Source organism: Protopterus annectens, chromosome 2.part1, assembly GCF_019279795.1.
Source record: "Protopterus annectens isolate FY-2018-M chromosome 2.part1, PAN1.0, whole genome shotgun sequence".
Taxonomy (NCBI): domain Eukaryota; kingdom Metazoa; phylum Chordata; order Ceratodontiformes; family Protopteridae; genus Protopterus; species Protopterus annectens.
The window spans coordinates 1715695715-1715717965 of NC_056729.1; the positions used below are offsets into that span (position 1 = coordinate 1715695715).

The 22251-nt window shown below is 41.0% G+C and overlaps 1 protein-coding gene across 7 annotated transcripts in view; it reads right to left on the reverse strand.

Moving 5' to 3' along the window:
• EIF4G3 (eukaryotic translation initiation factor 4 gamma 3) overlaps positions 1–22251 on the reverse strand; it is a 3593176-nt gene that overhangs the window by 1085902 nt on the left and 2485023 nt on the right. For all 7 annotated transcript variants that reach the window (XM_044063163.1, XM_044063168.1, XM_044063165.1 and 4 more), the window contains 2 exons: positions 18749–18985; positions 10380–10484 (listed from right to left, as the gene is read on the reverse strand). In XM_044063163.1, the coding sequence (XP_043919098.1) occupies positions 10380–10484; positions 18749–18985 (342 nt within the window). The remainder of the gene's footprint in view (positions 1–10379; positions 10485–18748; positions 18986–22251) is intronic.

Genomic DNA, 22251 nt, shown 5'->3' on the forward strand with positions numbered 1-22251 from the left:
CAAACACCTTGGTCACAAGGTGCGCTGTGTGGACAGCAGAGCTACAATCAACAGCCTGTGTTACCCTTTCAAAGAAGTTAACCAGATTCATTAGCCAAGATCTACCTCTGACAATGTCAAACTATAATGGTGTCTAGCCTGATGAAATTTTTAATAGTACAGTAGGTCAGTTGTGTGTTCCATGGCTTGGGGGTTAAGCCTTCTGAAGTGGCATCATTACTGCTGCGTGCCAAACCTCAGTGACAAAGCCCGTATCCAGACTTGAGTTAAACATTTTAAGGAGTGGCTCTGTCAGGGCTTGTTTACTGTTGGTAATTAAGCAGCCAGGTACACTGTCAGGTCCCATGCATAAAGTATCTTTAGTCTTGGACAGTACATTCACTACATGTTCTTTAGTGGTATGGGGGTGTCTTAGAAATCCTTGAACAGACAGGCTTTTAGTAGTGGTTTCTGGGGTAAAATTTACACTGATTTTTTTGCTATTATATCAGCAATGTATACTGGGTCTGGGGTGGTAGTTCCACAGAACACTGTAGGATATTTCTTGGTTCCAAAACAAGAGGGCACACTAATCACAAATAATTTGATAATTTGATAACCAAATAATTTGAGTAGTGAGCCGAAGACTGGAGTTAATACAGTAAAGACAGCTTTGCATATGAAATAACATTGATGTAATACTGTACAAAGTCCAAACAAATAGTTAAAAAAAAATTATGCAAGTTCCACCAACGCCTTGAACAGGACGTGCTTGAGGGGCAGATTTGTCTCCCAGCGACTGCAGTATCTTTGGAATAGGCTGCCAATTCATGTTAAACAGAGCACCTATGACACTGTTCAAAAGGAACCTGAATGAGTGGATGGGGCCCCATAAATTCTTATGGGGGATAGCACCCACAACCCTCCTGGACATAGGCAGTCATTCAAAACACAATCATGGGTACTTTATTTAACATTTGTTTGCCAGGGAAGTACGACTGGGCAAGTTGCCCATTTTCAGCAGAGACCAGAGAAGAAAAGTTCCACATAAAATCAGCATAACAGCATTATTAAAACATTACAAAAATTGTTAGAGAAATGGTCCCATAAAATAACATATCACTGACAAAGCTTGCATAAATCACGACATACATCATCAGTGTTACACTTGGTAACAAAAGTCATTAGAGTCAGTAGAATTTTCAGAGTCATAGAATAAGGCATAATATATGATGGAACAGCGAGTCAATAATGCTTGTTAGGTAATGTATGAATTCTCATACTCATCTCAAGTTCAAGCAGCAGTAAAGATGTAGCGAAAGAGGACAGTAGAGAGAGAGTAGGGAGGGGAGAAAAGTTCAGCTTGGTATTGACAGGAATACCTATGGTATTACATTGGGATGAAAAGGCCAGGCTTGAAATGTATGTGTTTTTTTTTTACATTTGTTGACTGGGATGTACCCGCGGTGATGGTGCTGCGGTAGTGTTGTCGCCTCACAGCAAGACGGTGTCTTGTTCGTTTCTCAGCCAGAGCGTCTTCTGTGTGGAGACATGCGTGAACGGGCGTAACTTCCTTGAAGGTTGTGCGTCAGGGCCGGCAACTCGGCACGTAAAAAAAAAAAAATCATTAGCGGACCGGAGTTCCGCTGTGGTGACCCCTAACCGGGAAAAGCTGAAAGACACACACATTTGTTGACCAGGATACTCCGACTGGATAGATTTCCATTTTCAGAGAAAAGCTCCACAAAAATAATAGTACAATAATATTCAGAGAGAGCAAAAGGATGTAGATCCATCATTTCAGAAGGTACAACACAGTAGGAACACACCGGCACGTATTAAAGGTCAACAGATTTCATAGATTTAAAGCATAATAGGAAAACGTTACTGAATACAAAAAGGTTGAACTCAGCTGGCATAACTGTACATTATGACATAACCCAACAGATGAATAGGTCAACAGCCTAGTAACCTCCTATGATTATAGGAACACTAACCATAGTTTATAGTGCTTTCATCCCATACCTTGGCACTTCCTCAGATCTATCAAATGATGATGTAATTTCTTTTTATACTTAAAATTCAAACCCTTTGTTAAGTAAATTGAATAACTAAACAATCAGGTGATTAGGTAAAACATATGATGTTGGTATCAGGATCTCTCCCTTCCTCTACACATACTCCCCGAGGTTACACTCGTACCTTTTCCACATTTATTCCTAGTATCCCCTCTATCACACCCTACACTACTCTGCTCATATTATCCTACACCTAACATAATTTACCATATTTCATGACCTCTAGAATGTTAATAATCATTTTGATAATCATCTATTATGTAAATAATGCTGCATCTTGCTATTAACAGGCTTTCCATATAATTTATGCTCGAACACTATGACTTTATTGTCTGGTGAGTTTTTATTCTGACAAACTAATATGCAGTTTGTCAAATTTTTGTTTTCATATTTGTGCTTGAATGTTATGACTTTTTGTGTCTGTCTACATTTTTCAATTTGTTAACCTGTTTCTCTCTCTCTTGGCCTGCAATGAAAATGGGTACCTCGTGACCCAGTCGGACTTTCCCAGTAAACAAATGCCAAATAAATTAATAAATACTCAGTGTTAAAAATCATCAGTTGAAATGACAATACAAAGTATAAAACGCATCACTGAAGAAATAAAACACGTCACTATAAAAGTGAAAAATGACGAATCATAAAATCCTGCAACCATCTTTTTAATGATCATAGTTTGGCGGCCTTAAGTTTTAATCTGATATAAATTCATTGAGCCCTTAGCGGGAAACTTCCATTTGTTCTTAGCTGCCATACTACTGATGTTCCAATCTTAACTCCCATTCCCTCCATGTGGGGAGAAATAAAACCCTTTCAATTACTGCAAACCTAAAGCGATGAAATTTTGAACATACAGCTAAATGTTTATAAAGGGCACTGTTTGCATTTTGGGTAACTATATCATATGCATGTTTAAACATTCTCCTCCTGAGGAGTCTGTCTTCCCAATATAAAATGAAGAGCACTAGATACACTTTGCTGTATAAACCACACCTTCGGTTAAGCAATTCCCTCTCAACAAACTATGGGTGGTGTGCCCAATATTGCCTAAAGTCAATGCATCCCCCTCAAAAATTGCACCTTGTTACACACATTCCTTTTCAATAGTGTTCCCAAGAAAGGTTTATAAAAAATGCTCCACTGCTGCAATCGAATTTTGAGAGTGAGAGGAGTGTGCAATTTAAGAGTCTGACAAGGTCAGGGATATTATTAATAGAAAATTGGCAATTTTGAAAACCAATCTGTCCATACTGGGTATGATGAGGAAAGAACCAAGTTTTGTTTACAAAACTTTCAGAAACCTCAAAAAATTTTTGAATAGTTGCAGTAAACCTAGGATGGTAGAGCTGAAATATGGTACCACCAAGTGTGGGGAAACTGTAAGCAATGTCCATACATTTTTGAGGGGGATGTATTGACTTTAGACAATACTGGGTACACCACCATAGGTTATTAAGAGGTAACTGCTTAACCAAAGGTGTGGTTTGGATTGAAAAGCGCACCCAATGCTCTTCATTTTATAATTAGAAGACAGAAAGCCCCCTCAGTTAAGAGGGTGCATGAATATGTATACAATATATCTACCCAAAACAAACAGTGCCATTTATAACCATTCACTTGCAAGGCCAGGATTTGATTGCTGTAAGTTTGACCTCCCACCAAGGCTCAATGAATTTATATAGATTACACTTATATTAAAACTTAAGGCCACCAAACTATGATGTTATTAAAAAGATGGTTGCAGGATTTTATTATTTGTCATTTTTCACTTTTATAGCGACGTGTTTTATTTCTTCAGCAATGTGTTTTATACTTTGTATTTTGGGTTTCGACTGAGGGTTCTTAGCACTGAGGTCCTGATACTAATGTCATAATATATTTTACCTAGGCATCTGTTTGTTCAGTTATTCAATTTACTTTTTAAGCATAAAAGGAAATGACAACATTATTTAGCAGCTCTGAGAAAGTCCCAAGGAATGTGATGAAAGTGTTGGTTTGTGTTGATGGAATTTAAATAAATTTTTGTATTGTTTTTACTAAATATTGCTTTGGACTTGCCCAGCATTACATCGACATTATTATTTTGTATGTGAAGGTGTCTTCACGGTGTTATTTCTTAGTTCCCTAACACAGGATCGGCTATTGTACTTCGCTTTAGATGCTAATCTAAGTTCATATGCTATTTTAGTAGTCGTAATAGTATTTTTCAAGGTTTTAGACAGTTTTCGGACATCACAGATATGAGGGTCTTTTGATCTACAGTGTTTTTTTCTCCTTTACTACAGTGTTTATGTTGGTGAACTACCAGTATTGGTTTGTTTTTAAATTTACACTTATTTATACACCGTTGGCACTGCCAGTTCTCTTTAAATAATAGTGGGTATACAATTATTTGTGAAGCTATGTGCCATGGCAACATCTGTGGTGATGCTGATATAAGCAAATTTTTAAATGTCAATGTGAATTAGGTCTGAAATCTTGAATTCTGAGATACTGGTTTCAGGGGCTTTATAGAGATTTGGTTAGTGAAGACAACTAGTTTATGAGCTGACTTAACCACAGCTCGAGAAACCATGGGAATAAGTACAAGACGAGGCTATATTCTTAAGGACCAGGCCAAGAATATTGTCCTTTAGGAGGTCTGTTAATCTGGTCCGGGCAGTTTTTATTAAATTGAAGAACTTTCTAGCATAGGATCATTGGAGGTTACTAGGCTAATGGGCCCTGGGGACCTTCCAAGCCTAGCCAAGAGTTTATCCCCAAAAAGAAACCTCAGTCAGCACCTGCCGCCCATGTCAATGAGGGACACAGGTGGAACCCCTGGGACAAATTTGTGGTTTCCCATCCACTAATCAAGGCTGCACTTAGAGGGTCAGCGAGGTGCTCTGTTTGGTGTATGGGAAGTCTATTCAAGAGACGGGACAGCCTCTGGGAAACCAATCTGTCTCTCCAGCAGGTTTTGTTGATGTTGCATATTAGATTCAGGCCTTTTGAGTGGGCAGTGCGTGAAGAATTAGACTTATGGATATGGAGCATCTCTAGTAGGGCAGGGACAGAGATTGCCTTGTAGGCAAAACACAGGTCACCCCTGATCAATCTGTATGATACCGAGTAAAGTGATAGTGATTTGAGCCTGTCTGCATAGGACAGGTGCTGGAGGCCATGGATTCTCTTTCTGAAGTATTTCAGTGGCATTTACAGTTGGTGCAGATGTTTTGAGAGGTACATCCCCAAATGGGGCATTATACTCAATTATTGGTTTAATGAGGGAGGAGTACTGAGAGGTAATAACCTCTTTTTTTCTGGATGCAATCCCTTTACTTATGAGATGAAGTAAAAGGCTTTTCTGACCACTGCCACTACATCCTAAGTGCCCAAGTCTCTCACCACAGGTTGTGTGCTTAGGAGATTACTGCTAACATGGAAATCAACAGGGATCATGTTTTTACCGAATGGTATGAGTTTGGCAGCAGCCATTAGTTGTAAGATCCTCTTGCAGTATGTTAACATCATTTGGGGAGTCAAAGACGGTACCCAACTTACAGTTGTCTGCAAACCTGGTCAGCCGCAGGCCCTTTGTCTTTGCCTGGGCCTCTGAGAAATAGATGCCAAACAGTAGGGGTCCCAGGACAGATCCCTGGGGAACTCCACTAGTGACAGGTGTGCTATCGGAGGTGAAGATGTCTATTTTGACTTTGAAGGTCCTGTCAGTGAGCCAGTTGGCCACCCTCCTGATGAGATAGGGATTTACTGCAAGTTGTGTTAGCTTTTCGATGATGCCCATGTGGGATATTGTGTCAAAGGCCTTGGACAAGTCAATGGGTTGGGAGGGTGGCCTAATGGTTAAGGTGTTTACCTTAGAAACACAAGGTGGAGGGTTCAAGTCTCCCAAGGGATGACTGGCTAGGCTTAAAATGGCTCGCAAGGGCAGTTAGCCTAGTACTATTACTATCTATGAACCTATAAGGTAAGCTGTATGTACGGACTTTCCCTCATCCAGGGCCTTGGTGACAGTCTCAGAAAAGTCAGCTAGGTTCAACAGGCAAGATCTGCCCTTGATGAATCGAACTGGGTGGGATCAAGTGCTTGGAGACTGCCTACGTCCTTGTTTATGAGATCCATAATAATATGCTCCATGGCTTTACAGATCAGACTTGTCAAGCTAATGGGGCGATAGTTTCCAGGGTCAGTAGTGGCACCACTTTTGTGCATGCGGATGACAATGGCAGTTCTCCACTCTGCTGGAATGAAGCCAGTACTTAGGCTGTGGTTGAATAGGGTGCTCAATGGAGAAGACAGTTCTTGCTGGAGATGGTGCAGCATACATCTTGAGATACTATCAGGTCTCATGGAAGCTGTGTTCTTTGCCTTAGATAGGGCCTGTAAATCTTGATCTATGGAGATGTGGGACAAGTATCAGGGGTGTCAAAAGGGCCTTTTGGGGGGGGGGGGGTTGCACTGAACTTATCTGCTAGCAGGTTGGCCAAGTCAAAAGGATAAGTGTAAGTGATACTGTTAAGTACTAGTTCAGAAGGAACAAAAATGGGCTTTGCCACAGAGATTCCTGACGTAACTGAAGATGACTTTATGATTTCCCTTTGTTATGGAGGCTAGTTTCAATTCATAATTTGCCTTGGAGGCTATCGCTAGTGATCAAATTTGCTTGTTGAGGCTAAGGAGGGGGTTTTGCTAATTTGGAATTTGTTCCCTTTTACCCTTGGACAACAGCTTCTTCCTTTTGTTCTAAAGCCTGTTGTCCACCAAACATGTTTGCATTTCCTTGAGGAGCAGGTTTTAGTTCTATTGGGTATGGCGGAGTCCATGCAGTTGTACAGATGCTTGTATACTGCACTGGTGTAATGTTAAGCATAGTTGTCTGTATCCTCTGGGGGGGGGGGGCGGTAATGTGAAGCCACAGATACCCTCCCTTAGGAGATTGTAGTCAGTTTTTGAGAAGTTTTATTAGCTTAATTATGGTCGGGGGGTGAGTGAGAAACTTGAATGAGACAATCCAATGATGTGATATCACCAAGGAAGAACATTCTATGGGAGTGGTGTATCAGTCACCCATGTTGGTTAAGAACCATGTCCAGAATGTTATCTCCTCTTATGGGGGATGAGACGAGCTGGACTGGTGCATTAGAACTGATGAAGTCAAGGAATCATTGAGCAAGTGCATTAGTGCAAGAATAGTTCACCCAGACTATGGTAGGATAGTTGAAGTCACCAAGGATCAGGGTGCTAGAGGGTACCTAGATGAAGTCAAGCAGATCTGGGTAAGAGGAGTGGGTGTCCTGAGTCATGGAGGGGGGTCAATAGCTAGCTATAACTTGAATGGGTGTCTTGCCAACTGTCACTTGTACCTGGAATAGTTCCAGTGCGCCATGCGGGCAAACCAGTGTGGAGGCGTGCCTGTCCTTAATGAAAACAGAGACACCACCACCCTTAGTTTTCCCGACCTCATTTTGGGGTCGGAATATGTGGAATGAGGTATAACCTGGTACACCAGGGGTGCTCTCTACAGCCCTGAACCAAGTTTCTGTGACCGCACAGAAATCAGCATCTTCCAGTGCAAGGAGGGCCTCCAGTGAGTCCATTTTCAGGTTAAGGCTCCTAGTGTTGAGCAACCTGACCTTCAATTTGTGTTTTGACAGATCTTTTAAGTTGGAAGGTTTGTCTTTGGAACATTGCCTAAAAAAGGCACAATGGGTGAGGCAAGAGCCTTGGTCAGTATCCGGAAACCCAGTGGTGACAGGTGAAGGCCATCTCTGGCAAAGTATTAAGGCCTGTTGACCATGTCATCCCAAGCAGATACTGGATCCCCTTGGAATGACACCAGCAACTAAGCCAACTGTTGAAGTCAATAATTTTTTTGTTGGTAATGTGGTATCATTCTCAGTGAAGGTAAGATGCTGCTTAGGGTTAGGGTCATACTTGCCTGGAACACTTACTCAGAGTTCAATCATGTCTCTCTTCAGATAGTCCAGGGAGGTATGTCTCAAGTCATTCATACCAACATGTACAATGACAGAGTCGCACTATTTGTGCAGAGACTTAACTGCTTGCGTGATGTGCTGGATTCTGGCAACTGTCTGTAACCTTCTTGTCGAGCCTGGTGACGGGTACATCAGTGTGTCGCACAATCGAGTCACCAATAACTAGTGTACCTGGTTTATTGTTGTCATCTGGGCTGTGATAATTTACTGTTTTGCCTTATGGGCTGTGTTTGTGAGACAGTGGTGTGTTGTGTGTGATGTGTTTGGTGCTGTGTGTGGAATGTTTGAGTGTGTTTTGCAGGTCTCTGCTGATTGGGTAAGTTTTTATTGAGGAGCTTTGCATAGGTGTTCATGCGTTGTGCTTGGTTTTGTGATGTGAGTGGTTTGGTGTTTGTGCTGGCAACCTCCACTTTGTCAGGATTACTGACTGTGGTGCGAGAGAGCATGGATTCAATGTTACTGATGTACATGAATTTCTCGGTGGTGGAAGAATTATGTGCTAGGAGAAGAGGGTTGTCACTAAACATGAGGCAGTTGCTACACTGTCTCAGTATGCCCATGTCAACCAGGTTGCCAGGAGCAAGTGATGGGAATTGTCCAGACATAGCGTTCCGAATGCTTGCGCGTACTTATGGAGAAGGGGCATTCATAAGGGTTTGTCCACAAGAGTGTAGACCACAAGAACCTTCTTAAATGTAAAGTAACTGGCCTGAAGTACAAATGCGAAGACCAAAGCTAAAAATGCTTAGAACAGATAAATTTAATTAGGCGACTAACAAGCATTAAAAAAATGCAGCAGAATAAAAACACTTGAACACTTAAAAGCATACATACAATTACAGAAAAAGCAGCTGAATAAAGTGTATTTTTTTTAGGTGGGGAGGGAGGAAAAAGAAGATAGTTCAAGATTAGGGAACTAAGGGGGTTGTCCTTCACAAATGCTCGCTCTCTTAGTACGCTGAGCTGATGAGATAGGGCAGGGACAAGTGTTCAAAGTCAAAATAGTAAGGGGCTATTCCTACCTAAATGACCTCACTGCACTACGTCGAGTGATCAAATGAGATTGGACTGGGAGCAGTGACCAAAATCAGATTTACAGAGGGGGCAGGCAATTCCAAGGCCACCAAGTTTAAGACTACAGCCACACTTGGGAGGGAGAGTGGGAAAGACAAACAGTGCAGACAACAGGACAGAGAAAATGCAAATATTTAAAAAATAAAGCAAATACATAAATACAGCACAGTGCAAATCGAGTTGAAAAAAATAAACTTATCAGTATGAAATACCAGATGGTAGGTAATAGCATCCAACTCAGCCAGGAGAATTTAGCTATATCAGCTCTGCACAAATTCACAGAAGTGAGAAGTCATATCCTACATTTGAGGCATAGGTACTCCAGATTGAGTGGTAAAGTCTCCTAAAGGAATGGAAATTCTGTTTGTAGGGAGCCAATTCACTGACAGGTGCAGGCCCGCCTTTGCATCCCATCAGATGCTGACAGATGCTACATCCCGCTGAGATGACACCAACTATTTAGCCAAATGTCTTTCCCCAGCTGTGGATTCTGAATAAGGTCCTTGCAATGCCACCATCCAATTCTACCAAATTCCTTGCAGTGTGGCAGACCTCAAGCTTCTTGTGCCTTCTTCAGGTGGCTGGTTTAAACAGCTGGCACCTGTGATAGTTGTTCATAGCATGTGCCTTTCACAGGCAGTACAACAGTGCCTCTAGGTATCCTTGCTTGGGCTCAGATGACCAAAGCAACACAGTTCTGCATTTCAACATAAAAATTTTCCCAAAAATACTGAAATCAAGATTCAAAGTGTGCAAGTTGCACAAACGGCCTTTGCAAACCCTGGCCCAACACCTGACACCAACAATATACACTTCTAAGAGGTAAAGAAAACAAAATAAAAAAAAAAATCCAGAACTGTGCCCATCTAAGAACAATGGATAGAATCCCAACAGCTAATAAACAGCAACAGCTCCTAAAACCATTTCAAAAGAATCACCAAGTCTCTGGAAGTGTGTCAATTGCATTCATTTAGAACTAGTGTTAAAACTTTCATACATTTAATGAATGAACTTGCAGGAAATCACAAAAATGTTGGGAATGTTTTGGAGACAAAAACTCTTATAAAGACCCTAAATCATTAAAAATCATGGCTGCCCTTTTTTATGCACAAATTACATGACATTAAGATATTACTCTAATAAAGAAAAGAAATGAATATCAACTGCAAAGGGACTGCACTCAGTAAAGTTAGCGAAATCAATCTTAAGAACCAAATTGCTAAAGTATACTGAAAAGACAAACAGTACATACCATCCTCAGATCTATAACGTCCTGGAGCATGAATCTGATTCTAGAAGAGGTTTTTCTTTCTTTTACTATTTTCTCCATCTGATTAAAATACTGGTCCATGCGTGGCTGCAATAAAAACATAAAATTCAAATAAAGGACACAAAACAGTGCCAATATTTAACAAGATACAATTCTACCCAGTAAACTATACATATCTGTGAAAAAAAACACTGATGATGCACCTGAAATAATTTCACTGTAACTACATACCCGTACTGATATCTGGTGAGTCAGTTTTTCTAGCACCTCAAAACAACCTGGGGAACCTTGCAGTGGAACGAGGGTTAAGAAACAACTTAATGCAAATGTTCAATCAGCTTTTGCAGTCATTTCATTATCTTTCTCAGCATCACTGCTGCCACAAAACCACCAAAGAACATTACGAAAAAAAACCACGCCACACACAATTGAATTGTACTAGCAAGCTTAACAGTGACATTTTGAGAAAGCACAGCTGGGTAAGTAAACATAAAATAGTACATGTTGAAATGATCACTGCTGCAGTAGCATGCACTATATGGGTTGTATAACAGCTGACCAGCTTCCAAAGTTTCAGGGTACCTTCCACGTGCCCAAACTGTGAAACAGCTCCAGCTCAGCTGACTAAAAGACAAGTGTGGCTATGAAGGCCTACAGAGCTTTCCTGCCAGCAGACAGCAGGGTGCTGAGCAATGAAAGCACAAGGCTAGGAATAACAAAAAAATAAATGTCCATACCCTGGCGTAAAAAACAGAAGCACAAAAAAAAAAGGGGGATGGACAGAGGGAGCAGCTACTCCAGCAGTGACCACTCAAACATCTATCATTATGGTAAGCTCAGTTTACACAACTGTACTATGTTCTTCATACTGATCAATGCTACAGTAACTACAGTTACATAGGTAGATCACTTTAGTTAACTGTATTTGGCAGGATGAAGCAGAAGGGTCCAGGAGCCCTGAAGCACTGTCCTAGGAAAGCATTATCTAGACCTAGAGAAGGAATCTAGCTTATACTGCTTTGTAAAAGTATGTACAGAGGACCAAGTAGCAGCTAGGATCCAACCCTTTCCAAAACTCCACAGAAGCAGCCAAGGTCCTTGTAGAGTGGGTGTTGACCCTGCCTGGAAAAAAATCTGTCATGGTGAGTGTAACAAAAGGTAATAGCCTTAATCAACCATTTGGAAATAGTTCATTTTGACACAGGTTTCCTCTTCTTACCTTCACAAGAAATGAAAAATTTATCTGATGATCTAAAAGATTTACTTCTGTCAAGATAGTACCTGAGCTGTCTGTGGTCATCCAAGGTATGGAGAGGGTAACACAGTGGATAGTGATTTCGCCTCACAGCAAGAGGTTCCATGGTTTGATTCTTGGCTGGGGTGCCTTCTGTGTGGAGGCATGTCCTCCCTGTGTTCACATGGGTCTCCTCCAGGTACTTCGGTTTCCACCCACATTTCAAAGACATGCAATAGGTGGATTGGACACACTAAATTGGTCACAGGTGTGAGCATACATGTGAGTGTGTGGTGTGGAATAACTACCACAGCAGGGTAGTCACCTGGTGGTGTAAACATTGGCTCTAGTCGATTCTCACTGTTGAAGTGCCACCATGACTCCATGTGCAAAAATAGGAAAAGGGGTTGTGGATGGATGGATGGAAGGTATGGTGTATTCTCTCAGCCTCAGTTTATGTGTAGAAAAAAAGAGAGAGATTATAGTTTGGCTTAAAGTAAACTTGGATGCCATTTAGGCATAAAAGGATTACTTCTCAAAGAAACCCTGTCCTTGTGGAAAATAAGGTAGAGTTTACTCACCATAAGAGCTTGCAAACTCAGATACCCTTCTTGCAGAGGCCAAAGCAATCAGTATAATTGATAGAGAAATAAGAAACGCCATATTAAAATACAGCAACTCACACAGATATTGTAAAACCAGAAAACAACTAGCCCTGAATGGGTGCTGGTTATGCTGTTGACACTAACTAGAAAACCTTTTCTATTTCCCAATATAAATTTTTCTAGTAGCAGACATTCTTGCCTCTATTAGTACCCACTGCATATCATCAGAAAACAGATGCCTGAAAGGAATTAAAACTATCATTCAGGCATTCAACTGAAGATGACTGATGTCAGGGTACAAATACCTCTGTTCTTGTTTGAGTAAATCCATTCTGTGTGAAACTTGTGGTAACTGCCCATGGTCTTTCCAAAAAGAAGGGATAACCATGGTTGCCTGGGCCAGAAGGGAGTCACCACAATGATCCTTAGAGGGATTCTTTCTGAATCTTCAGAAGTACCCTGGATATTAGTGGAAAGGCAAATAAAAAGCATCCATCTTCCAAGGCCTTCTTGCTTGGAGTCCTGGAACAGAATTTTGCAAACTGATTGTTCAGAGTGGAGGCAAGCAGGTCTTCTTGAGAAACTCCTCACAAATGGATCAAATATGGGAAGACCCCTCATCTAGTTTCCATTCATAAGAGTCTGTCCTAGTGTTGCTCAGCTTGTCTGCCACACAGTTTTGCTTTGACAGAGTACAGGGTGCCTGCAGACTGAGACTTGGCTGTGAAGCTACAGCCCAAGCTAACAATGGCTAGTCACCAAAGAGGTATGACCTGGTCCCTCTTGATGTACCACATCACTGTGGTATTGACTGTAACCACCTGAAAAGGTCCCCAGGGACCAAAGGTGATTCCGAGAATTGAGTATGTTGCTCAGGTAAAGCATATTCTTGATATTTATGTGCTTGCATCTGCCTTGGTGTCCCACAGCTCCTGCACTTTTCTCTCTACTGAAACAGCTCCCCAAGCAAAGTCTGAAGCAGATGTAGTGAATGACTGCTTTGGAGCAGGGATGAAGAAGGGGTGACTTTGATGATTTAAGGATACCCGTTGTCTCCACCAAGTGACTTCTCTTCTGACAAACCCTAGTACTATGATCTGAAAAGATAAATGGTGCTGATGCTGGGATCAGAGAGACTTCAGATACCATTGTATCCTTCTCATGTGAAGTCTTGCCAGGGGTATCATGAGATTCATACATGTCATGAGACCCAAACTCTTGAGGTATTCCCTCATTGACCAAAGTCTGAGCAGAAAACCTAAGAAACAGATCTACTTTTTTCTCATGTGGAAGAAAAACTCTTCAAACTGAGGTGTCTAGTAGACACCCCAGTAACACAATCCTGTATGACAGAGTAAAAAAAAAAGATTCTGAATGTCTTCTCGAAATCCCCAGCTTCAAGAGATTTTCTCCTAACAGACAGACTCGACACCTTGAAAAAGACTACAAAGATAAGCAAGTCATCTAAACATGGCAAATATGGATACCTTGCAGCCTGCAATGAGCTAGAACTGGAGCTAGACATGTTTCAGTCTTGGAAGTCCAAACAGTAATGCAGAGAACCGATAATGTGAACTAGACACACAAAACTTTACAGAAATGCCTGAAGTCCAGATGAATAGGGATGTGAAAGGCATCTTTTAAATCTAGTGTAGCTAGAAAACTTAAATGAGGAAGAAAGGGTAACAGGCTGTGTAGTGACAGCATTTTGAACCTGGGCAATATCACAAACTGGGTTAAGAAAGGAAAGATCCAAAACTAATCTCCAGGCATTTTCTTTATTTAGCACCAAAATCATCACTGAATAAAAGCCCAAGCTGGGAAGGAGAAACTGGATCTATTACTCCCTGAGACAACATATGTTGAATGACAGAGAGAAACAGAGGAATCTGGCCTGGAGGATGAGGAAACACTCCCTTAAAGGGGAGTAATTTCCTCCCACTGCCATCTGTAATGTTGATGAATAATTTTCAGTACCCATATGTCTGAAGCTAGCTGTTGCCAAAGAAAGAAATGGAGAGTCAGACTTGCTGGAAGGGATAAGGGACTGCTAGGATTGGGGGGCATGGTCCATTAAATAGCTATTCTGACTTGCTTGACTGCCCTTTGTTTTGAGGGGAGAGGTCTGCATTCTTTAGAACTCCCTTGTCATTGTTTCTTAAAAGTATGATTGCCAACATTTTTCTATGACTATTTTGTTTAACAAAATTAGATGAGATATTACGGAATCCCTTGTAAGATTCTCTGAACCAGCTTTTACAACTTCTGCAAAAGAGGGCCTTAAAAACTAATGGTCTATCCAAAGGAGAATTTACAATCTCATTTTTAACTTCAGGGAGGGTTCTGAGAATGTTGCCAGGTAAACTTCCACAATATAGTACCAGTGGCCACTGCCCTGGGAGAGGCATCATCAGTCATATATACACTTTAAACAATGAGTTGTGACCTGTGAAATGGATAAAATGAAACCATTCAAAGCAGATTTTCCCCAACAAGAACAAGCTGCAGACAAAACTTTCCTCATACCTTCACAACAACAAATGAGCCTGACATTTCAAATTTTTGAAAATCAAGGTTACAGAAGCATCCATTTCTCCCATACTTAATTATTTTAACATCCTTATCAGAAAAATAAGGATTGGAATCAACTAAATGTTTAGCAGCAACAGGATTAACTAAAGCTATAACGTCTTGGTTAAGTTTGTGATGACTGTTGAAAGGATGTGGAACCTTTTTAGGGGCAGCAGGCTATCAGAGAAACTGCAGGCACGGACATCCTCCAATGCTAACAGCATAGGAGGGATGGTAGAAAGTTATGGAAATTCCATTTGTAGCAGCTCATTAGTGTTTTCTGAGGAAATGAGAAACCTCTGTGTTTTCCCACTGAAAACACTGGCACATTCTGGAAACAAGTCTCAGAGAAACAGAATCCCCCACACGGAGAACCACATACCACACTCTCCTGTTAGTCTGAATCATAAAGCTGAGGAGAAAAGCTTGCATCTGTTGCTTCATCTTCATAAGCAGATTCAGAATCTTGAATCTTCTCAGGAAAATAATTATCCCTCTTTCTTTTAAAATAATTATCCCTCTTTCTTTTAAAATAATTATCCCTCTTTCTTTTAAAATAATTATCCCTCTTTCTTTTACCAGAAACCATCTTATGAGGAGGATCAAACAGCCTGAAGTAGACCCTGAGCCAGACTTAATAAACTACTCGTGTCCACGGAAATTTGAGAAGGAGCAGTCACTTTTTTCTTCTTTTTCTGAGAGGAAAATGAGGGACAACAAACTTAATGGCAGCAGTAGCTTCCCCAAAGATGGGCACATTTTAACTAAACAGGGAAGACTTTCCTGCCCCTTCTCCCAGAACAGACAAAAAGTGGTTCTCCCTATGCATTGAGGGGACCCCAACAGCCGCAGAGAATGTGAGAGGTGTGAGGAACCAGCTTTGGCCACGGCAGAATCGCCCACCTATGGTTGAGGCAAATTTCTAGCCAGCTGTGGTGGCAAAGGCTGTTTGCTTAACTTTCTTTTTGTGGCTGGAAGGAGGACTGACCATGGTACTGGTAATTTCTCCAAGATCATTCAAAAAATGGTGCCTTTTTCCCATGGAACCCAAACAGCAAAATTCAGTAGAATTAAAAGTCCCAAACAGTCACTTTTCCTAGTAAAAAAACAGAACAAAGCCATTTAAAATACTTTCCCAGCCCCCAAAAATAAAACAAACATTTTCCAGACAAAAATAATTTAACAATGTTTTAAACTGCCAGGAAAAAAAAAGTGCAATTCCAGTTTTAAAGTACAGTTATGTTTTATGATGGTCCATATAAACAAAGTACTAGAGGATTAAAAAAATCTTCTTAACCAGGGAAGTACATTTAAACAAAAAAAGCTTTAATGTGGAAGGTTTTTACTGCAAAGGGATCTTATCTGCACAGCAATGGAGCAGTACAAGTTGACTGTTGATCCTCGAAAGCCAGCACAGGAGTGCTCTCTTCAGAGGCAGGAAAGCTCTGAAGGGTTTAGTCCCCAAAACTATCTTTGTGCTCAGCTCGAGCTGTCTAACAGTTTGTGTGTGTGGAAAAGTGCTCTGCAGCCCTGGAAGTTGGCCAACTGTTACAGCCTTGGCAACACATAATCCATACATCTTAGGCTACTGTAACAGCGATCAATATGATGAACACCCCATGTTATCACTTTAGAGAAATGCCTCTACCTTTACAACTTCCTACAGTCGTCAATGGTGTCCCATCAATTAGTCTCTGATAAAGACCACCTCTTCATTTAAAGCTGTTTACTAATATCTCTGCTACTCAGATTTTGAACAGGGTCTGTTGGAATGCCAAATGTTCAAGTCCCTCTGGGATATGGGAAGAGCGCTTTCAAAGGTGGAGCTAATTATTCCACACAGAATCATGTGCCAGCATTCCCAATATACCCATACCCTCATTACGTATGCTTTAGCATTCTATCATGGAGATCAGCTGACAGCTTAGTATCACTGTTTACCTGTGCATACAGAACATACTGCCTCATGTCTGAAGACATGGTTAAAATGTCGGTCACCAAACTCTGGCCCAAGGTACTCTGGCAGCAAGTATAATTATAAGCACAGCCTCGTGGTTGAACACAGTCTTCATTATGGACAATCTACAAGGAGCAAAGATGGCCAATAAAAACTCAACATGTAACCAGGTAAGACCACTGCCCACAAGTGTCCCTTTTCAGGAAAGGCCTGGGAGCCTGAGCTCGTTAAGTGATTTGCTCAGGGTAACACTGCAGGTTAAATAAAGGCTGAGGGACTTGAACTTTGGACTAAAGGCAACAGCTCAATGACGGTGCACAGCCTTAATCCTGTTTGCTAACTGCTAGATCAAACAAGCCATTCCTCTCAAACATACCCCTACATTTATGTCAATCATTCTCCAGATGAATGTTGAAAACTCCAAACAAATTATTTTCAACAAATGTTTACAGTCAAGCGCCCTCCCATAGCTTTGAGAAGGCCTAAAAATCTTAAACAGCTATTTGGGTGCATATGCAAAGAACTTGATTTCTACATTTAAGGTTTACATTGTGATAGTCCCCTCATATACTGGCAAAAACACCAACTGCACAGCATATAGGCAGGGGCATGTCAGCTCCCCCACATACCTGCACTCCCCAAGGGGAAGCTCCAGAGAAGAAAACCCCTTTTTGCGAAGTTTGGTTCCAGAACCAATACTCTATAAACATAGTCATCCAACTACACCTAACTGGAGATTTTCAACCTCATGAACAAGCTCTTATTCTTTCCAAGCAGATAACCATTTGAAATGTCAGTGGTGTGGGGAGGGACTTGCTCACTTTCCAAGCAGATAGCCATTTGAAATGTCCAGTGGTGTGGGGAGGGGCTTGCTCCCCTTGAAAAAAATACTTTTAAGGAGAAAAGCGATTTTCAAGAGTCACTCTTCTCCTGTGTTTTTGGTCTTTTTCTATTTTGTTTTTTCTGCACTCAGCATTTCAAGTGCCAATATTTCAAATGGAAGCCTTCCAAGCATCGGTTCATAGGTAAGTATTAAACTAGCTGCCCTTGTAAGCCACTTTAAGCCTAACAAATTTCCCTGTACATGTTAGGATCAAACCCTGAACACCTTGTATTTGTGAGGTAAGGACGTTGACAAATATGCCAATCCTACCTCATTGAGGTAACTGTCAAGACATCAAAGCCAATTTCCAATGCCAGGGTCGAGTCCATACTAATCAGTCCAGCTCCTGCCTGTTACTTGACTAGCATCTTTCTAACATATTTGTTAATCAGGTAAATCCCTTTTCAAGGTCAACTCAGAAGCACTGTGTGGTTAAGTAACTTGCTCAGTTACACAGAAGGCAAATGGAGATGGAAGAAATCAAACCCTGTACCTTGGGTAGGAGAACCGGCTCCTTATCAGATCAGATCCCTAAATCCTTTGTGCTAAGTATGTCAGACATCCACCTAATGTGACTGATGACCAGACCTAGCAGCTCCAAGCAGCTGTACCATGTTCAACTTGACTGGATTACATGGGTCTTCATAGCCATCATGCACTTGCCACTGAAAATCACCCCTATGACCAGATGACAGAGGGGTGTCCCTGTATACACTTACCAGATGAAGTTCTCTTATTCTTTGAATGGACCATCATAACAGACATACTATTTATTTTTAAAAGAAAATTTCAAGTGCAAATTTTAACTGATTCCACACAGGCAAAAAAGAGAATTGCTATAAAATCATCTGTCAGAACTCATTAATCTTCAGACTCGTTAAGTAAAAATGCCAGCTTTGACCTCCCAGTATCCTCAGAATACGAGCCTCATCTTTGTCCTGAAAAAAGATGCCTCACTATTATCATACTATAAATATGATCTTCAGTCAGCATATGCAGCAAACTTTATGAACACAACTGTCAAAGGCAAACTTTCAGGTATAAATGAACACCAAATTATGGTTTTCAAATTCAAAAAATAGTATATATTTTAAGTCTCACCTTTGCCTTCTCAAAGTCAAGGTCTTTGCCAATTGTCGTCAACAACCGGCAGAGACACTCTAATGATTCCTCATCGTGGTTCTTTAACAGTTTCACTACGCAGTCATGCATGATTGCTTCTGTCAGCATCTTCAGCTTGAACAGCTCACCGATGAATTTGATGTTGCCTATAGACCTGCGACGTGCTTTGTCCTTCCCTTCCTCTAACTCCTCTTGAAGTCTTGTCTTCTCCTCTATCTGAAATAAGAGGATATAAAACAAAAATACAAACCTGAAATGTTCAATGTTTTCATGTACATGGTTATTTATTTAAGGAAACAATTTGCAATCAAGTTTATTACTTATAACAGATGTGCATAGCCTTCAGAGTTGTGGTATCTTTAGATAATGTAATAGTTCTAAGTAAACATGGGGTTTGACAGGCCATATATGTTGCACAGGCTGAAGCAAAGCTGATAAAACTGGTCACATACAATCTGCATGTGTCTCATTCATTACAGTTCCTTCAACAACTAAAGGTTGAATAATCATATCAAAAGTGCATTATTATGTCTTTCTTCAGAAATGGGATGAATGTACCAAGCTGGAAACCTCGCTAGCTTAACTTGTTCAAAAGAATCGGCATGTCAAGAAAATCATTTATTTCTGAAACGGGAATACCAAATTACAGTGCATTATGTTCTACATGAAGCAGGGAAAAGTGCTTGAAAGTCTCCAATATATTTGTGTTTTGAGCTGGAGAAAATCTCCGGCTGCGGTGGCATAAGTTTCAGGATTACCATGAGCCAAGAGAGCAGTACAGTTGTGTAGGTAAACATACCACAACAGTAGATGTCTGTACGGTCATTGCTGCAGTATACAGGGGTTATATCATGCATAGGCTATAACAGCCAGTCACCTTCCAAAGCTTCAGGGCACCTTCCGCACACCCAAACAGATAAATCAACTCAAAGTGAGTGGAATAAACAGATAGGTTTAGGTGCAAAGGCCTTCACAGCTTTCACACCAACTGAAAGAGAGGATGAGCCCTGCGAGGACACTTCTGGGCGGGACAAACATCCATACCTTGGCATAAATACCACACTAAAAAACAAGGGGTATGGAGGGTGGGAGTGGATACCATTAAGTCGAACCTCTACCGTTATAGTAAGTTCACTTGCACAGCTGTGTACTGCACTCTTCAGATTCATCACAGCTGTATGTGCAGATGACCGTAGCTTAGAACAACTAGGTGCTGGCAGGAGAAGGGTCCAGTAGCCTCTGGAGAATGGTCTTAGCAAAGCCTGACCTACACCTGGAGAACAAATCTAGCTTGTAGTGCTTTGTAAAAGTATACACTGGACCAAGCTGCTGCTTCAAGAATACTTTGAGTCTTAACTCTTTCTGAAAATCCATAGATGGAGATAAAGCCCTGGTCCAGTGGGCCTTGACCTGCATGAAATAGTTTTGTTGTGGTGAGAACAACAGGTAATAACAGCCTGAGACAACCATATAGAAACAGTCCGCTTTGATGCAGGTTGTCCCCTTACCTTCACAAGAAATGAACAATGGGTCAGATGTTCTGAAAGACTTTCTGTCAAGATAGCACCCAAGTTGTCTGGTGACATCCAGTGTATGAAGTATCTTTCTCCCACATTTCTGGTTCATGGAAGAACAGGGAGATGGACAGTTTAGCTAAAAGCAAATTTGGATACTACTATAAGCATAAAAGAAGGCTTAGTTCTCAGGGAAATCCTGTCTCTGTGGAAAATGAAATAAAGCTGACCTACCCTAAGAACTTGCAACTCGCATACACTCCTTTAGTAGTCAGAGCATCTAGTAGAATTATTTTTAAAAACCTCTAGTCAGACAGATGAGCTAATTCAACTAGAACAAGTGTTAGCTTCTCTAACACCAAATTAAGATCCCAAAGAGGGGCCACCAGTTTTCTTGGAGGCCTTGTATGGAAAACCCCTTTCAAGAACATTCTGACATGAGACTGTCTTTAAAGAAGAGGATCCAAGGGCAGACATGCTGAACTTACTGAAAAAAAGAACCTTGAAAGAGGAGTAAGATGGGCCATAGGAAAGTAACTCGTACAAACATTTTAAAAAACAAACACTAGCCTGGAATGGATTCTGGTAAAGATCTGGCACCAACTAGAAAACCTTTTCCATTTACTAATATGATTTTCTAGTAACAGGCATTCTTGCCTCAGTTAGTACCTGATGCATGTCCTCAGTGAACAGGTGCCTAAAAGGTATTATCATTGTATCATCCAGGCAGTCATTGGAAGTTGTTTGGGGCTGGGATGCATCAAACACGTCTGTACTTGTAAGAGTAGATCAAGTCTTTGAAGAAGCTTGTGATAATTGCAGAAAATCCAAAAAAAGGCAAACCGCTTATATGGGCCAAAAGGGAGTCGCCAAGATGATCTTGGGGAATTCTTTCTCAATCTTCAGATATACCCTGAACATCTGCAGAAAGGGTGGAAAAGCATACAAGAACATTCCTGTCCAAGGAAAATAAAAAGCATCAGTCTTCCAGGCCTTTTTGCATGGAGTCCTAGAGCAGAATGCCAGTCGACTGTTCACAGAGAAGGCAAAAAGGTTTGTTTGAGGAACTCCACACAGATGGATCAAATCTTGGAAGATTCCTTGATCTAGTTTCCTTTTGTGAAGGTTTTCCATTGCCCTGCTCAACTTGTTTATTTTACGTTTACCGGGGAGGTCCAACTAAACAGAGCTGACAGTTTTCAGCGGAGGCCCAGTGGTTTACACATTCAGTTATAAAAATATAGAAGATAACAGTTTTGCTCTGACAAAATGTAGGATGCCTGCAGGAGGAGGTTGTGCTGTAAAAATTATACCCCAAGATAACATGGCTGGTCGGCACAGGGGAAGACCTGCCCCCTTCCTTGTTTAAATGTACCATATCACTGTGGGATTGTCTACAACAGCTTAAGACAGATTCTAGGGACCAAAGGTGATTACGAGAGTGGAGTGCCTTTGCAAGAGCAAGCATCTTTTTTGTTCAAGTGTGTCAGTCTTTTTTGTCACAGACACCTTGTACTTTTATCCCCCTTGACACCGCTCCCAGAACAAAGGTTGAGGGCATCTGTGGTGACTGACTGCTTTGCAGCAGAAAAAGAGAAGGGGAGACCTGGAATCGGTTATTTTTTTGTCTCCACCAAGTGATTTCTTTTCTCACAAATCCCAGCATTGGAATTTGAAAAGCTAATGGGTATTAGTACAGGACAAGAGACACTTCAGATACCAGTGTATCTTTCTCATGTGGAATCTTGCCAGAGATATCATGAGAATCAAAAATGCCATGAGAGAGACAATTCAGAGGTATCCCCCCTTGCAGTGACTGAAGTCTGACTGGAAAATCCCGGAAGAGATCTAAATATAGATCTATTTATTCATGTCTAAAAAAATGAAAATGTGTAGCAGAAACCCCAAGAAAAAAATCCTGTGTGAATGAGTCAAAAAAAAACTCAATGTTGTCATGGAAACCCAACT